Source organism: Varanus komodoensis, unplaced genomic scaffold, assembly GCF_004798865.1.
Source record: "Varanus komodoensis strain SLA01 unplaced genomic scaffold, ASM479886v1 scaffold16, whole genome shotgun sequence".
NCBI classification, from domain to species: domain Eukaryota; kingdom Metazoa; phylum Chordata; class Lepidosauria; order Squamata; family Varanidae; genus Varanus; species Varanus komodoensis.
Genome location: NW_025335468.1, coordinates 20,157,061 through 20,171,297, shown reverse-complemented (window position 1 = coordinate 20,171,297; position 14,237 = coordinate 20,157,061). Strand labels below are relative to the sequence as shown.

Genomic DNA, 14,237 nt, shown 5'->3' with positions numbered 1-14,237 from the left:
GAGACTTCCTGGGAGTGATAGTGTATCAGTTTACAGTATTTTGTTATACTCCTTGAGATCCTCAGGCTAGAAGTTAAGTTACTGTATGCAATAAAAAAAACTTTTCTCATGTATTTCAAAAACTGGGCATAAAATTGGTGGCTTGCTAGCTTCTTAATGTTAGGCTTGTATTGTAACATACTCATAGCAAATGCAGACTTTCTGGAAGTCATGAGTACTATGAACATCCCAGTCTGTTGTTTTAAATAAGTATCTTCACTGAGGAAAGTGCTGCATAACTGTTTATTGGTCAACACAGAACCCTTAAAACTAGAAAATTCATTACCTATATTCCACAGGCAAGTCTAGAGGAAGTAACTCAGTCCTGTAAGTAAGCCCCCGAAGGTTTGCAAAATATTTTTCTAGACTTCTGGGTGCATGCAGAGAGTTTCTCCTTGTTAGCTTCTCTTCTGTACCTGCCTGCTTGGTGCCTGTGCTGGGCACAGAAGAGGGATGGAGTGTTCTGTCTCTCCTCTGGTAGTTTATTCACTCATATGGAACTCCATGTGTTCTGCTGTGCATATCAAGCTACTGCCTTAAATGCAGTGGTGCAATAATTGTAACACAGTATCATATTGGAAGGGCTTCCAATCCAAGACTGTTGTTACGCAAATATGTGCAATAGAACATACTGTTGTTTAACAAGTTAGAGCCTTTTGTTATGTGGTGGGATAGATTCATGCATGATTTCTAAATATATTGTTTATGCCTCATTGATTTCAATACAATTACAGTGGTACCTTGGCTCATAATCTGTTCCACAATTCTGGTCACGACCCAAATTGGTCACGAGCTAAGTCAAATTTTCCCATAAGGTTCAATGTAAATAAGGTTAATCCGTTCTTTACCATAACTTTATGTTATACATAGAGAACAGCATATACAAGTTTTAAATAAATAAATAAATAAATATGTAACAATTTTTTTAACCACAAAAATATAGTATGAGCCACGTCCCTGGGCTGCTAGCCAAGCCACGGCTGCCTCGCTGAGCCCAGGGGTGGGGAGGGGCCTTGCTCAGCCAGCCCCAGCCCCAGCCCTTGCCTCCCCTCAGCCTGCGGACGTGGCCTTCTCTCAGTTGTGGGGGAGCCATCCTGCAGCCACCTCTCCGGCCTCCCACTCCTGCTCTTTCTCCCAGAGCTGGGTGAGCAATTGCAAGGGGATCCTCCTCCAGCTTGGAAGCGGGGCCGCAGTGAGGAGCCAGGAAGGCCTCAACAGAGGTGAGCACGCCCTCATGGTTCCCCCTCGTGGTGGGTGAGGAGAAGGTTATTGTTTGGAGTGTCCGTGCAGGGAAGATGGCTGCAATCATGATCATCAGCCGATGAGGAGTTCGTGACCTGAGGCAAATTTTTTCTGAAATTTCTGTTCCCAACCTGATTTGGTCATGAACTGAGGCATTTGTGAGCCGAGGTACCACTGTATATATGTATGTGTTAAAATCTACACTGAATATCTTGGCAATTATCTTATTTATATTTTCTTTAACAAAGTGGCTTACAAATCTAAAAATAATAGAAAGACATGGTATAACAAATCACAAGCAATAAATCATGAAAGCAAAAAAAAAAAACAATAAAGCAGCAGCAGATTCAACATTTTCTACAACACAACAAACTGATGGTATAATCACAGATTTAGAAACTTACTAAAATAAAAACATCTGCAACGTATGTTTAGGAGATACTGTGAGGGACTCTGTTGGATCTCCATTGGAAAGGCATTCAATTTGTCAACACCCATTCACTCCTGTCCTGCCACCAGACACCAGCAAATAGGTAGGATAAAAAAACCGTAACGAATTCCTGGAAGACAATTGTCCCATCATCAGCTTCTGTATTAATAGAGTATTGTAATGAATGTTGTCCAAATAAAGTGTGCTTGTTTATTACTCGCTTCAGTGGTTGGGTGGGAGTTTTACACTTTCATTAATATCGTACCCCTTTTTCTCTGTCCCTTTTAAAACAGGAATGCATTCATCAACAGAGCTTTTTGTTACTGGAGCATTGCCAGCCTCTGGAACCTTTCCATCTACTTCAGCTTATCAGCATCCCAATGCTTTTAGCAGTAGAAACTTTGCTACTACCCCTTCTCTGCCCCTTCAAGATGCAACTTTCAGTGCAACATCTAATGGGCTGCTAACTGCTCATGACCCTTTATTGCAGATCAAGACATCCCAAGGCACAGTTCCTGCTGCATTGACATTTGAGCGCCTGGGCAGTTCTGTGTTAAGTACCAGTATACCACCACAGTCTTCAACATATCGCTCTGCTCAAGAGTCTGCACCCCATCTTTTGCAGCCACAGTTCAGTTTGTTGCCTTCATCACTTGGAGGAGCTCAGCAGGCTCCACAGGTATATAGTTCAACTCTGTTTACTGGTTCTACTGCCTCCATTGAAAGAGCACTGCAGCGAGAATGCAGTGTTATCAAGCACCATCAGCGGCCTTCAAGCACACAGTCTGTCCAGGCACAACTGACTGGTTCACAACATTCCCTACACAACTATTTGTCAAGTGCAAGTGGAACTGATTTTCAGGATACTTCACGGCAGTCATCCCTATCTTGTAGCCCTGTTGGAGATGCTACTCAGGTGAGCAGTGGTGGACCACAGCAGAAGGCCTCTCAAGTTTCAGTAGAACTTGCTCAGTCATATACATCAGCACTTCCATCTCCTGGTTTTCCCTCTGTTTCCACTGCAAAGGCAAAACAATGTTCTACAAAGCAGCCACCAAGGTCAACAAAGACCCCTAAGCCACAAAGTGTAGACCCTACTGTGCAGACGCAAAGCTATTCCAAAACTGCACAGAGTCAGAATTCTGTAATAGCAAGTCAAGCACAAATCTATTCTACAGCCCAGCTTCCAAGCCTCTTGTCAGTAAGCCAATCACAAAATTATGTTTCAACACAGTCGCAGAATGTGCCATCTGTCAGCCATGCACAAGTATTCTCAACCATCAAAGTTGAGAAGCTGCCATCATTGTACAAAACACTTGCTTTTGCTGGGCCATCTCAAGCTATTACTTCTGATAGTCAGACACTAAGTTATTCTTCAGATCAGCAGGTATTGAATACAGTTTCCAATGATAACTACTCTGGGCAAACAAGGGATCTTTCTGCAGACAGCCAATCTCAGAATTATTCTTCAGGTCACTCTCAGGGTTTATCAACAGTTAGCCAATCAGAAGTTAACTATTCATCTCAGTCACAAGTTTTGTCAGTTGTTAGTCTTTCAGAAACCTATACAACAGGGCAATCTTTAACATCACCATCCCTTCCATTTTCTTCCTCTCCTCATACTCAAAATATGTCATCCTCTAGCTCTCCCCCGAACTATATTTCTCTACATTCTCAGCCTCAAGAGTCATCTTCCCCACAGAAGTTTTTGCCAGTTGTCCAGTCAACTCCTTTTGTAATGCCAGGTCACTCACAAGCATTACAGAACAACAGATCTTCCTCAGATACAAAGTCCTACGTTAAAAGGAAATCTGACCCTAACTTGTATCAAACATCTAAACAAGAAGATCAGTTCCCAATGCAAGATTTGCAGGCATTACAACAGCAAACATCTCTTGATTCCTCCCCTCAAAGGTTAAATGATGGTGAAGTTAGCGCTCAGGATACAGCTTACAAAGTTTCCAAAGCAGATAATCGGTATTCTCAAAGTGTAATCAGAAGCAACTCTCGCCTTGAAGATCAAGTTGTTGGGCTTACTCTTCAGGGATCAAAAAAAGATGAAAGAATGGTTAGCTCTGCAGCACAGCTCACCCAACAAATTGGCCATATCACTAATGTAGTAAGCCATGACATTAAAAAGGCAGCTAATTTATTGCCAACAACCCAAGTAAATGTGGAAGGTAAAGAACTAAACGAGCAGCATTCTCTTCTGCAAAAGGTACATGAAACTAAAGTCTCAGAGCAACAGGGCCAAGTTATTAGCACAGCACCACAGCTGCACACTCAGGCCATAAGGCACAGCCATCAGCTATGCTTACCTAGTGCACAGGTTCTCCTAGAATCTGCCTGTGATTTACAAATGCTTCAGCAGTCAATATTGCAGTCTGGCTTAGGGCACACAAAAATTTCTGCACAAGCACAGCGCATTCAGAGCTCTCAACAGATGACTCACTCATTTCTTCAGGTGGATGGTCACATGATTCAGAGTAATGGAGGTCATTCTCAGCAACAGCTTCATTCTCAAAACTCTGAAGTTATGAAAATAGACATTTCCGAGCCATCAAAGCCACTTCAGCAACACTTGACAGCAAAAGATAATTTTGTGCAGCAAAATCATGAATCCAAGAATCAGTTTGTTACCCTTAGTTCTGTATGTTTTCCAGAGTCTATGCTCCTTAATGATGAGAGGAATATACTGTCTAATGTCGATGATATTTTGGCGGCAACTGCTGCAGCATGTGGTGTAACTCCATCTGAATTTGCCAAATCAACATCTAATCCAGAAGAAATTCAGGCTGTTGAAAATAGGGATAATTCCAAGTCTCAGTTTCAGACAGTAGATGTCAGACATGTGACTCCTAGCTTCAGTGCCTCACCAACAGTTGTTGGAAAGCCATTGAACATAAATAATATTTCATTGAACGGAGGGCAGATTACTCTAAACCTAACAGCAGTGCCTACGGTGCAGCCAAAAAATAGGAGCCTTGACCAACAACAGATGGAGACTCCTGATCAAAGTATTCCCAGTAGAGTTGCCACATCAGATCTTGAAAGGAGGCAGGAACAGGTTTCTGGTCTAGTTAAACAGCAGTCTAGCACCAGTAATGAATCAGAAGTTAAAAATGATGTTAATATGGATGGTACACTAAGTATGAAGGCTATCAACCTTGTTTCAAGTGGTAGGATTCTAAATGAAGAGAGTGTAGGATCAAATAGTGATTTTAATATGGAGAAAGACAATATAATGACAGGTAGCAAGGCTAAAGTCCCATTGCAACCAATATCTATGCAACAGCCAAGAGATGAAAATGGTAATAAAGCTGAAGATGAAAGCCATAATTTATTACATGAGGACCTTCAGAAGCAAAAAGACAGAGGACAAAATCAAGTTAAAAACGCTAATGAGGATGACATAAACCAGAAGCAGCTAAAGCGAAGTGCACAAGGTAAACGTCAAAATCCAAGAGGAACTGATGCCAACTTATTATATTGTCCAGTTCCTGAAAGCTGCCATGAAACTTACCAACATCAAGAAAAAATGAGGCAGAAAATTAAAGAGGTGGAAGAAAAACAGCCAGAAGTCAGAACAGGATTCATCGCATCTTTTTTAGATTTCTTAAAATCTGGACCCAGACAACAGTTTTCAGCTCCTGCTGTCCGTGTGCCTAATCGTGTAAGGAGACCTGTTACTCCAGTTGTTAGAACACCTTGTCTGCATCCCCTTTCAAAACCACAGACTGTGACAACTCCTGCATCCCTTGAAAGCAGTGTTGAAAGTTCAAACAAAAAGGGTAATGGGGAACCTAAGAGAAATTCAGAAGCATTGCCTTCATTTTCCTCTGATGAAGATTCTGTAGGGGGCAACCAGGATCTTCAAAAGAGCATCACTTCTGCATTATCAACTTTGGATGATACTTCTGACAAAAAGAAAAAGCCAGGTAAAATTATTATCCTAGCACTTTAAACTGAATTCATGACTGACTCTGTTTTAAAGTGACTTTAAGTAAAAGATATATATTTATTAATCTCTGTCCAAAATGTTGTCAGCAAATATCTACCCAGTTGGCTGTTCTACCAGTAAAAACGTCTAAACAAACCAAAATTCCTTATGATGTGTTTAGTGTAACATCTCTAATGGGAACTCTGGCTTCTTGCTGTCCTGACAAGCCAGAGTTATATGCCAGGCTTATGTGATGGATTATGACTCAGGATTGTTAGAGAGCAACAAGCCAGAGCTCCCACTTTAAACACGATAATAATTGTACTACAGCTGAAGAGTCCCTGGCTTGCTTAGCTATTCCCATTAGAAGGAAGAGCTGAGTGAGAGTGCTCAGGCAGCACAAACAGACGTGCTGTTTCGTTCACAAAAAATTATATATGAATGGTCTCCACTATTGTAACATGTTTGCACTAAATTTAAGCAGTTGTTCTGTTTATACGGCTCACTTTAGTTCCTTACCTAAGCTAAACAGCCTGCCGAAAGAGTCAAAATTCTACCCCAGAATATCTGAGATAGCCTTAAGTTTACCCCAGACTTTAAAAGTATGTGTGCGTGCATTCTATTTTTTCTTTGAATATTCTGAATATTTGGCTTCTTCCATGTGGGCAGGGCATTTTTTAAATTTGTAGATAACTTGGTGATATTTAGGGGGTGTTAAACTTTATATTTTCTTTTGTTTTATATTAAACTTTAATTAAAAGCAGTTCTGTCATGCATTTACTTTATCCACTGAATTAGCTAATGCCATCAGTGGAACTAGTGTTTTAGTCTATGCACTAACAATTTCTGGATGGTTTACCATAGGCTGAAAAAGATCTTCATATTCTAAATACTAAAATAAACTGAAGTTTTTATTGTTAAGACTGCTTTTTTTGTACTTCAGAAATAGAGAAGACAGTTCCTAAAACCACTGCAAATACTGTTGTAAAGAAAGAATCTTCCAGTATGACTATTCCTGTGACAGATCCTCAGGTGAAAATCTGCTTAGCACAATCTGAACGGGAAGGCAGTGATACAGACCACTTAGCAAAAACCCAGGCATCTGTTGCAATAGAAGGATATATTGAGGATGACAGTGGAGACAGTGGAGGCGAAGGCATGTACAGAGAACGGGATGAATTTGTAGTGAAGATTGAAGATATAGAATCACTGAAGGTAATTTACAAATTTTGTTTTAAGCAGTTTAAACTTAATACATTTGCTAAAAAAAAAACTTACTCTGGTATAATGTAATTTTATCTCCGTTTTTCTTGGTATAGTAAATATATTGTAGCTTTCACTTAGCCAGTCTCAGATGTAAATTACATGTGATTCTTTTCAAATGACTCATGTTTAGAGTTTATAAGAGGTATATATTTCTTTTCAGTTTTGTATACAATTTTGTATACTGTTATTTTGTAATTATACAGATAATTGTATATGAAATAGTCAATTAGTTGGAACTAATTACTGCACATATATAAAGTCATAAGCTGTCAAGTGCGTGTGCAACATAAGCTAAGTGAAACTGGTGATTTTCACTTTGGTCCTTGTAGGCTGCATTAAAAACAGGAAAGGAGCCTCCAGCTATCTGGAAAGTTCAAAAAGCTTTGTTGCAAAAATTTGTTCCTGAAGTGCGAGATGGTCATAGAGAATTTGCAGCTACTAACAGTGTAAGTACAAATACTCAATTTGTATTATGACAAATATTTGACTTATTTTTTATAAATTATATTTTACACATTTTAACTTGAAATCTGTAAAAAGTATTTATTGAATTGTATCCAGTTTTTTCATTAATGGGACCTGTAGTTGCACAAACTGTTTCAGCCTGCTTCTCTCCCGTTTCCCTTTCCTGTTATAAGTCCTTCTAGAAGCAAAAATAACTAGAAACAAAAATGACAAAACTGAGGCTGTTGTACTTTGGGCACATCATGAGAAGGCAAGACTCACTGGAGAAGCCAGTCATACTAGGGAAAGTCCAAGGCAGAAGAAGTAAAAGAAGACCAAAAAATGAGATGGGTTGGCTCTGTAAAGGAAGCCACACCCTTGGGTTTGCAGGGGCTAAGCAGGGCCATCACAGATGGGGCATTTTGGAGGGTTTTTGTTCATAAGGCCACCATAAGTGACTTGATGGCACATAACAACAACATTATAGCCCCTCTGCCATATTCCAGTATTTTCCTGAAGGTTTTGGGAAGTGCAGGAGGTTGCAGTGGTTGTGGGAAAGCCACATTGCACAAGTAGCCTTCCGCTTATGCAAGGAATGGATAGAACTCATTGTTTCATTTGATGTTTACTGCCTGCTCTATAATACCAACATTGCACATAAGTACATTATGGATTATGTCCTTTTTTCTTGCAGTATCTTGGGTATTTTGGAGATGCAAAATCAAAGTACAAGCGAGTATATGTGAAGTTTATAGAAAATACAAACAAGAAAGAATATGTTAGGGTGTGTTCTAAGAGACCAAGAAATAAACCTGTACAATCTGCAAGGTATTTGATTTATTTACATCTTTTCTGAGTATTGTTGTTTGATTCTGACAGTATTTAGTACTTCAGCAGGATCACAAGACACTGACTTTTCTGGACTTTAAAGGAAACTATTTGTGTTTTGCAAGCAAAGAAGTGGTGGGTGTGAAGCACACAAATCTAGTAATCACTCTGTTTGTTGCCTATCCTCTAACTATGCCTTCCCTATCCAGGTGTGGTCCAGATGTTTTGGATTGCATCTTCCAGCATTCTGGTCCATTGGCCATGCTGGCTGGGACTGATGGGAAGTGAAATCCAAAACAGCTGAAGGATAGTGGAAAACTGGCGTAGAAGATCATTTGGACCAGTTTATTCTCTGTTCTAATGGAAATGTAATTTTATGGGGGTGTCATTCATTCAGAATTGTGCAATGTTATTCACTTTTTTTTCCAGCTAGTATCATTCTTAGTGCTTTCCCTTTGTATGGGTTTTTGCTTGCTATTGGATGGGAAATTACATTCATTCTTCCCTTAACAATTAAAATACTATCCCTTCAAGATAGTCTTTAACCAGCATATTGTTTGTTGGGAGGAAGCTGCCCAGAGAACCAACTGGCTAATGGACAGGGTAGAAGTTTAATAAACAAAATAATAAATAAGGTTGTGTATATATATGTGATCTTAAAGACATGAGACTGGCACATAACTGGATGACTAGGCCCAATATGAGGTGTACTTGTCTTTAAATAAAAGAGGAGGTCAGGAGTCATTCCTCATTAAAAACTTAACACTGAAATGAATTTTTAAAAATCAAGCTAGTGCTTGTAACAGTATGTTTCAGTTCTTCTCTCTGGTTTGTAGGACTATTCATTGCAAGCCAAACACTAGCATCAACAAAGTTCCTGATTGCCCAGCACCAAAAACAACAACAGTAACAACAAAAGCTGCTTCAGTGAAACCCAAAGCTAAACAGCCAAAGATAAAGGCTGAACCACCACCAAAGAAACGAAAAACATGGAAAGAAGGATTCCCCTCTGCTCCTCAACTCCAGAGTGATGAGGAAGGTAAATGCCATTATTTCAAAAGTACTTATATTTTTATCTCTGAAATATCACTTAAGCAGTATGTGCTTTCTACATTTTTTGAAAAATAACTGTAGAATATTAGGAGCATTTGACTTCATAAACTTTAATTTACTGTCTTGTCCTACAACAATGTTGATGGTTTCAAAGCTCCTATTGGTGAGGAAGTACAAATTTTTCTATATTGCTTTAGAGTATGCTAACCATTTCTTTCCATGCGTATTGGTTGCGAGGCCCAATGTGTTTCCAGGCCCAATTCAAAGTGCTGGTTTTAAGCCTTAAAGCCCTAAATGGCCTAGAGCCAGGCTAGCCAAAGGAGAGTATGCTGCCTTACATACCTACCCAGACTGTCAAGTTATCATCAGATGCCCTTCTCTAGGTACCTATGCAAAATGAGTACCTGGAGAGGAATCATCAGGATGGCAGGCTGACAAGCGGGGTCCCCCAGGGCTCTATTCTGGGACCGAACCTGTTCAATCATTTCATCAATGACTTGGAAGAGAGGGTGACTAGTCTGCTGATCATATTCGCAGATGATACTAAAATGGAGGCAGCGGCCACAACTGAGGAGCAAGTACTCTGGATCCAAAAAGATCTGGACAGACTATGGAAGTGGGCCAGGGACAACAGGATGGTGTTCATTGTGATAAGTGCAGGGTCTTGCACTTGGAGTATAGGAATGGGTGTCATAAGTACAGGTTAGGGGACAAGTGGCTGGAGAGCAGCACTTGTGAAAAGGATCTTGGAGTACTGGTGAACTGCAGGCTAAACATGAGTCAGCAGTGTGACACAGCAGTCAAGAGGGCAAATGCCACCTTTGGTTGCATAGCCAGAAATGTGGCTTCTAGATTGAGAGAGCTGTTGCTAACACTCTATACAATTCTGTTGCGTCTGCCACTGGAGTATTGTTTTCAGTTCTGGGCTCTACATTACAGGAAGGATAGAGCCTGGTTGGAATCAGTGCAGCACAGGGCCACAAGGATGGTGGCTGGTTTGCAGGGTAAGCCATATGAGGAGAGACTGAGGGAACTGGGTCTTTTCAGCCTTGAGAAGAGGAGACTCAGAGGGAGACCTGTTAGTGACATATAGGTATGTCAGGGGGTGTCACATAGAGGTGGGTCTTGACCTTTTTCCCCCTGTAGTTGAGGGCAGGATGCATTCCAGTGGAGCAAAGCTTAGGGAACCAAGATTCAAGTTAGATGCCAGGAAGTACTTTCTGGTGGTTAGGACCCCTAGGGTAAGGAATGGGCTTCCACGGGAGGTTTTTGAAGCCCCATCAGTGAGGGTGTTTAAGGATAGGCTGGACATGCACATGGTAGGTATGTCATGAGTAGAGCTGGCAAGAGCCAAGGGTCAGACTAGATGGCCCAGGAGGACCCTTCTGACTCACTCTGTTTTGGTGCTTTTATGTTTCTAAAATGAAGTGGGGCAGCTAGCTACAGGAATCTTTTCAACGGTGACACCTCATCTGTAGAATGCCCTTCCCAGAAATGTCCACCAGGCCCCTACTGTGGTCTTTCAGTTTCAGCTGATGTGTTTTATTCTCCCAGACATTTAAGAACTGATTTTGTATTTTTATTTCTTAGTGCTCCTTTATTTTCCTACTGATTTTTCCCCTTTGGTTTTATTTACTTTAGTGTTATTTAGCTTATGGTTCTAGTTTTTTCTTGGTTTTCATGGGCATTGCTTTTATCATTGTTTCATTTTTTGTAATTTTTTCTTAATGTACTGTACACTGCCTAAGGAACTTCAGCTATTGAATGCTAAATAATAACTAAATTTAGCAAGACAGAAGGCTTATGCAGACATTAACCTGGTTCATCTATAATGACAACCAAATATGAGTTGAATTGTGGGTTGCTGTTGAATCATAGGTTGTTCTTACCTGCAAACCCTGTACTGTGGTTTAATTATGGCTTGTGGACAACAGGCAAACCATCAAGAAATCCCACAGGTTGTTGTTGAGTTATGAAATCTGGCTATTTTGGTGATTGACATAGTTCAACCACAGTGCAGATGGGGAAGAAATGGAGGTAGTGACAGATTTTATTTTCCTGGGCTCCAAGATCACTGCAGACGGGGACTGCAGCCAAGAAATTAAAAGACGCTTGCTCCTGGGGAGGAAAGCTATGGCAAATCTAGACAGCATACTGAAAAGCAGAGACATCACCCTGCCAACAAAAGTGTGTATAGCCAAGGCTATGGTTTTCCCAGTTGCAATGTATGGCTGTGAAAGCTGGACCATAAGGAAGTCTGAGCGCCGAAGAATTGAGGCCTTTGAATTGTGGTGCTGGAGGAGACTTCTGCGAGTCCCCTGGACCACAAGGCGATCAAACCGGTCAGTCCTAGAGGAGATCAACCCTGACTGCTCTTTAGAAGGCCAGATAGTGAAGATGAAACTCAAATACTTTGGCCACCTAATGAGAAGGAAGGACTCTCTCCTGGAGAAGAGCCTAATGCTGGGAACAATAGATGGCAAAAGAAGGGGACGGCAGAGAATGAGGTGGCTAGATGGAGTTAGTGAAACAGTTGGTGTGAGCTTAAGTGGACTCTGGGGGATGGTGGAAGACAGGAAGGCCTGGAGGAATGTTGTCCATGGGGTCGTGATGGGTCGGACACGACTTCGCAACTAACAACAAGTGCAGGGTTTACACATAACAACCCATACTCTTGAGTTGTTGTTACATGCAGATCAGACCTATGGGTTGCCATTGAAGCATGGATTTTATTGAATGAATGTTGGCAAGTAATATCTCTGCATGGGCCCTGAAAATATTTTTTTTCAAAAATATAGCCAGTCCACAACTTGTGCCATGGGAAAAAAAGTTACTGCTACATCTCAGCTCCATTACTGAGGATAGCTGTTAAAAATATAAATAAGTTTCACAGAGTCTTTATTATGGATATTGGTTAATACTTCTACTTCAGCTAATGTCAGATTAGTTTCTCAAGCAAAATATACACATGTGTTTTTAAAATGAAAATGTTGATGCAACATATTTAAAAACCAGGTCTGAAAATGAACATTACTTTTCAGCTTATAATTACTAATTAGTTCTAACCCTGAGATTTCATAATTCGTTTTTGTTTAAAAAAATTGTGAACCCTTTTGAAAATAGATGACTCTTAACAGCTCAGTCCTAATTAGTGCGACACCTACTAACACTTGATGTACCTATATTCTTCTCAGTGATCACTAGAGGTCACCAGAGTCATGGTAAAGAAATCTATGCCAGTAAAAATACAGTAGTGATCCTTATTTGTATTTCTGCTATTTCAGATACTGGACCTCCAGCTCCTATTGTTGCTCGTTTTTTGAACACCAGAGCTATGAAGGAAACATTTAGGAGTTATATGGAACTACTTGTTAGCATTGCCTTGGATCCAGATACTATGCTGGCATTGGAAAAGAGTAATGGTACAGTGTGCTGTTCATCTTTGTTGGTTTATCTTGTTAATGTTTACTGCATTATGCTGCCTACAGCCAAGGATCCATGTTACATGTTTCTGTGCATGAATGGAAAGTTTTCTTTATTCTTCACTGAATGTCACTTCAGAAGGTCCCCAAGACCAGGACTGGGCAGAAGAGAGATTCCAACTGCCACAAACTCCTGCCAGTATGACCACTGGGCAGGAATGCTGGGGCTTAAAGTCCTAAACTTCTTGAGAGATACGTTCTGCCCATCCTGACCTAGACATTTGGGGATGGCTTTTCAGAAGCCCTCTTCAATCCTGGCTGAGGCATGAATTGATTTTACTTTTCCAGTAGAATGTTAAAGTATGTAACAGATAATTCTTGTAGTCAGTATCGAAATCTTATGGAAAACAAATGGTACTCTTATAGCATATTAAAGCATACTTAGAATAAATACTATTGCTTAAAATATATAATTTACATAAAAACTTACTTTGAAATCTGGAAGAAGAATCCAGTCCATTTCAATGAAGTTTACAGTTTGTGCCAAATATTCTTATGCAATGGATCCAAATTTGAGAGAGGAAAATTAGAGGTTATATATATTCTTAATAGGAACATAACTAGGGGCATAAATCCATTGAATGCTCATAATCCTCTGCAGAGGTTTTTCTGTAAAATGAGTCATAGCAGAGATGATCTCTGTGCCCCTGCTCTGAAAGTCTAGCTGAGGCACTTCAGACAGGGAGGAAAGGAAGCTGGAATGCTGCCATGATCCCGTGTATCCTGGGGGTCCCAGACTCCTCCCTCTCATTATAGTGTTCCCTTTAATCTTAAGATTGCTGTGACAGGCAGGGAGGAGTATCAAAGTGTAGATCCCTGCTCTGAGGTCAGAGCTCTATTTCTGACCTTAGATCTGGGAATCCAAAGAATCCTGTGGTCATACAGATGCTGTCAAGAGGCCATAAGGCCATCACTTTGCTCAGATATCGAGGTTAGATTAATCCTACCTCCTCATAGACCGTGGAGGGTCTTTTGGCAGTTATAGGAGGCCTATAAATATGTGAATGAATGAATGGATAAATTTATAAAACACTGGATATACACATGGCGCATTGACAATAAGGACTTTTTTTTAAACAAGCAGACCTTCTGTTTTAGTATTGCTGTTATTTCCTGTGGGCTATTTGAAAATACGTTCTATTACAAAAATAACTGATGTCCAAAAGGCCCAAATATCTGATATACCAGAAGCCACAGAGAGGTGCATTTTCTGCTATCAGGCTTATATTTCCTTTCCATTCTGCTCAATGGCAAAAGTGCCTTTTTGTTAACAATATCTATCAAGTTTACAGGAAATCATATATTACTATGTCTGTCTTGCCAGCAACAAATCTTGGGTTAACTCAGGTTAATGCTCAGAGGCATCTGAACCTTTGCCCTGCAATGCATGCTTGAACATTGGGAATGGATATACAGACTGGGAATGGATGTACAGATTTGAAGAGGCAAGAAAGCTGGTGATTCTCGCTAAAAGCCTTGACAATAATGTGTGATACATTACACATGTGTAATG

The 14,237-nt window shown here is 40.4% G+C and overlaps 1 protein-coding gene across 2 annotated transcripts in view; it reads left to right on the top strand.

Moving 5' to 3' along the window:
- Nucleotides 1-14,237, top strand: part of QSER1 (glutamine and serine rich 1) — a 54,151-nt gene that overhangs the window by 24,814 nt on the left and 15,100 nt on the right. Inside the window, exons 4-9 of one of the 2 annotated variants that reach the window (XM_044425570.1) lie at nucleotides 2,005-5,649; nucleotides 6,676-6,866; nucleotides 7,247-7,363; nucleotides 8,056-8,189; nucleotides 9,026-9,228; nucleotides 12,527-12,664. In XM_044425570.1, coding sequence (XP_044281505.1) covers nucleotides 2,005-5,649; nucleotides 6,676-6,866; nucleotides 7,247-7,363; nucleotides 8,056-8,189; nucleotides 9,026-9,228; nucleotides 12,527-12,664 — 4,428 coding nt within the window. Of the gene's footprint in view, nucleotides 1-2,004; nucleotides 5,650-6,594; nucleotides 6,867-7,246; nucleotides 7,364-8,055; nucleotides 8,190-9,025; nucleotides 9,229-12,526; nucleotides 12,665-14,237 lie in introns of both variants that reach the window. The other variant, XM_044425569.1, reaches the window with a different exon arrangement.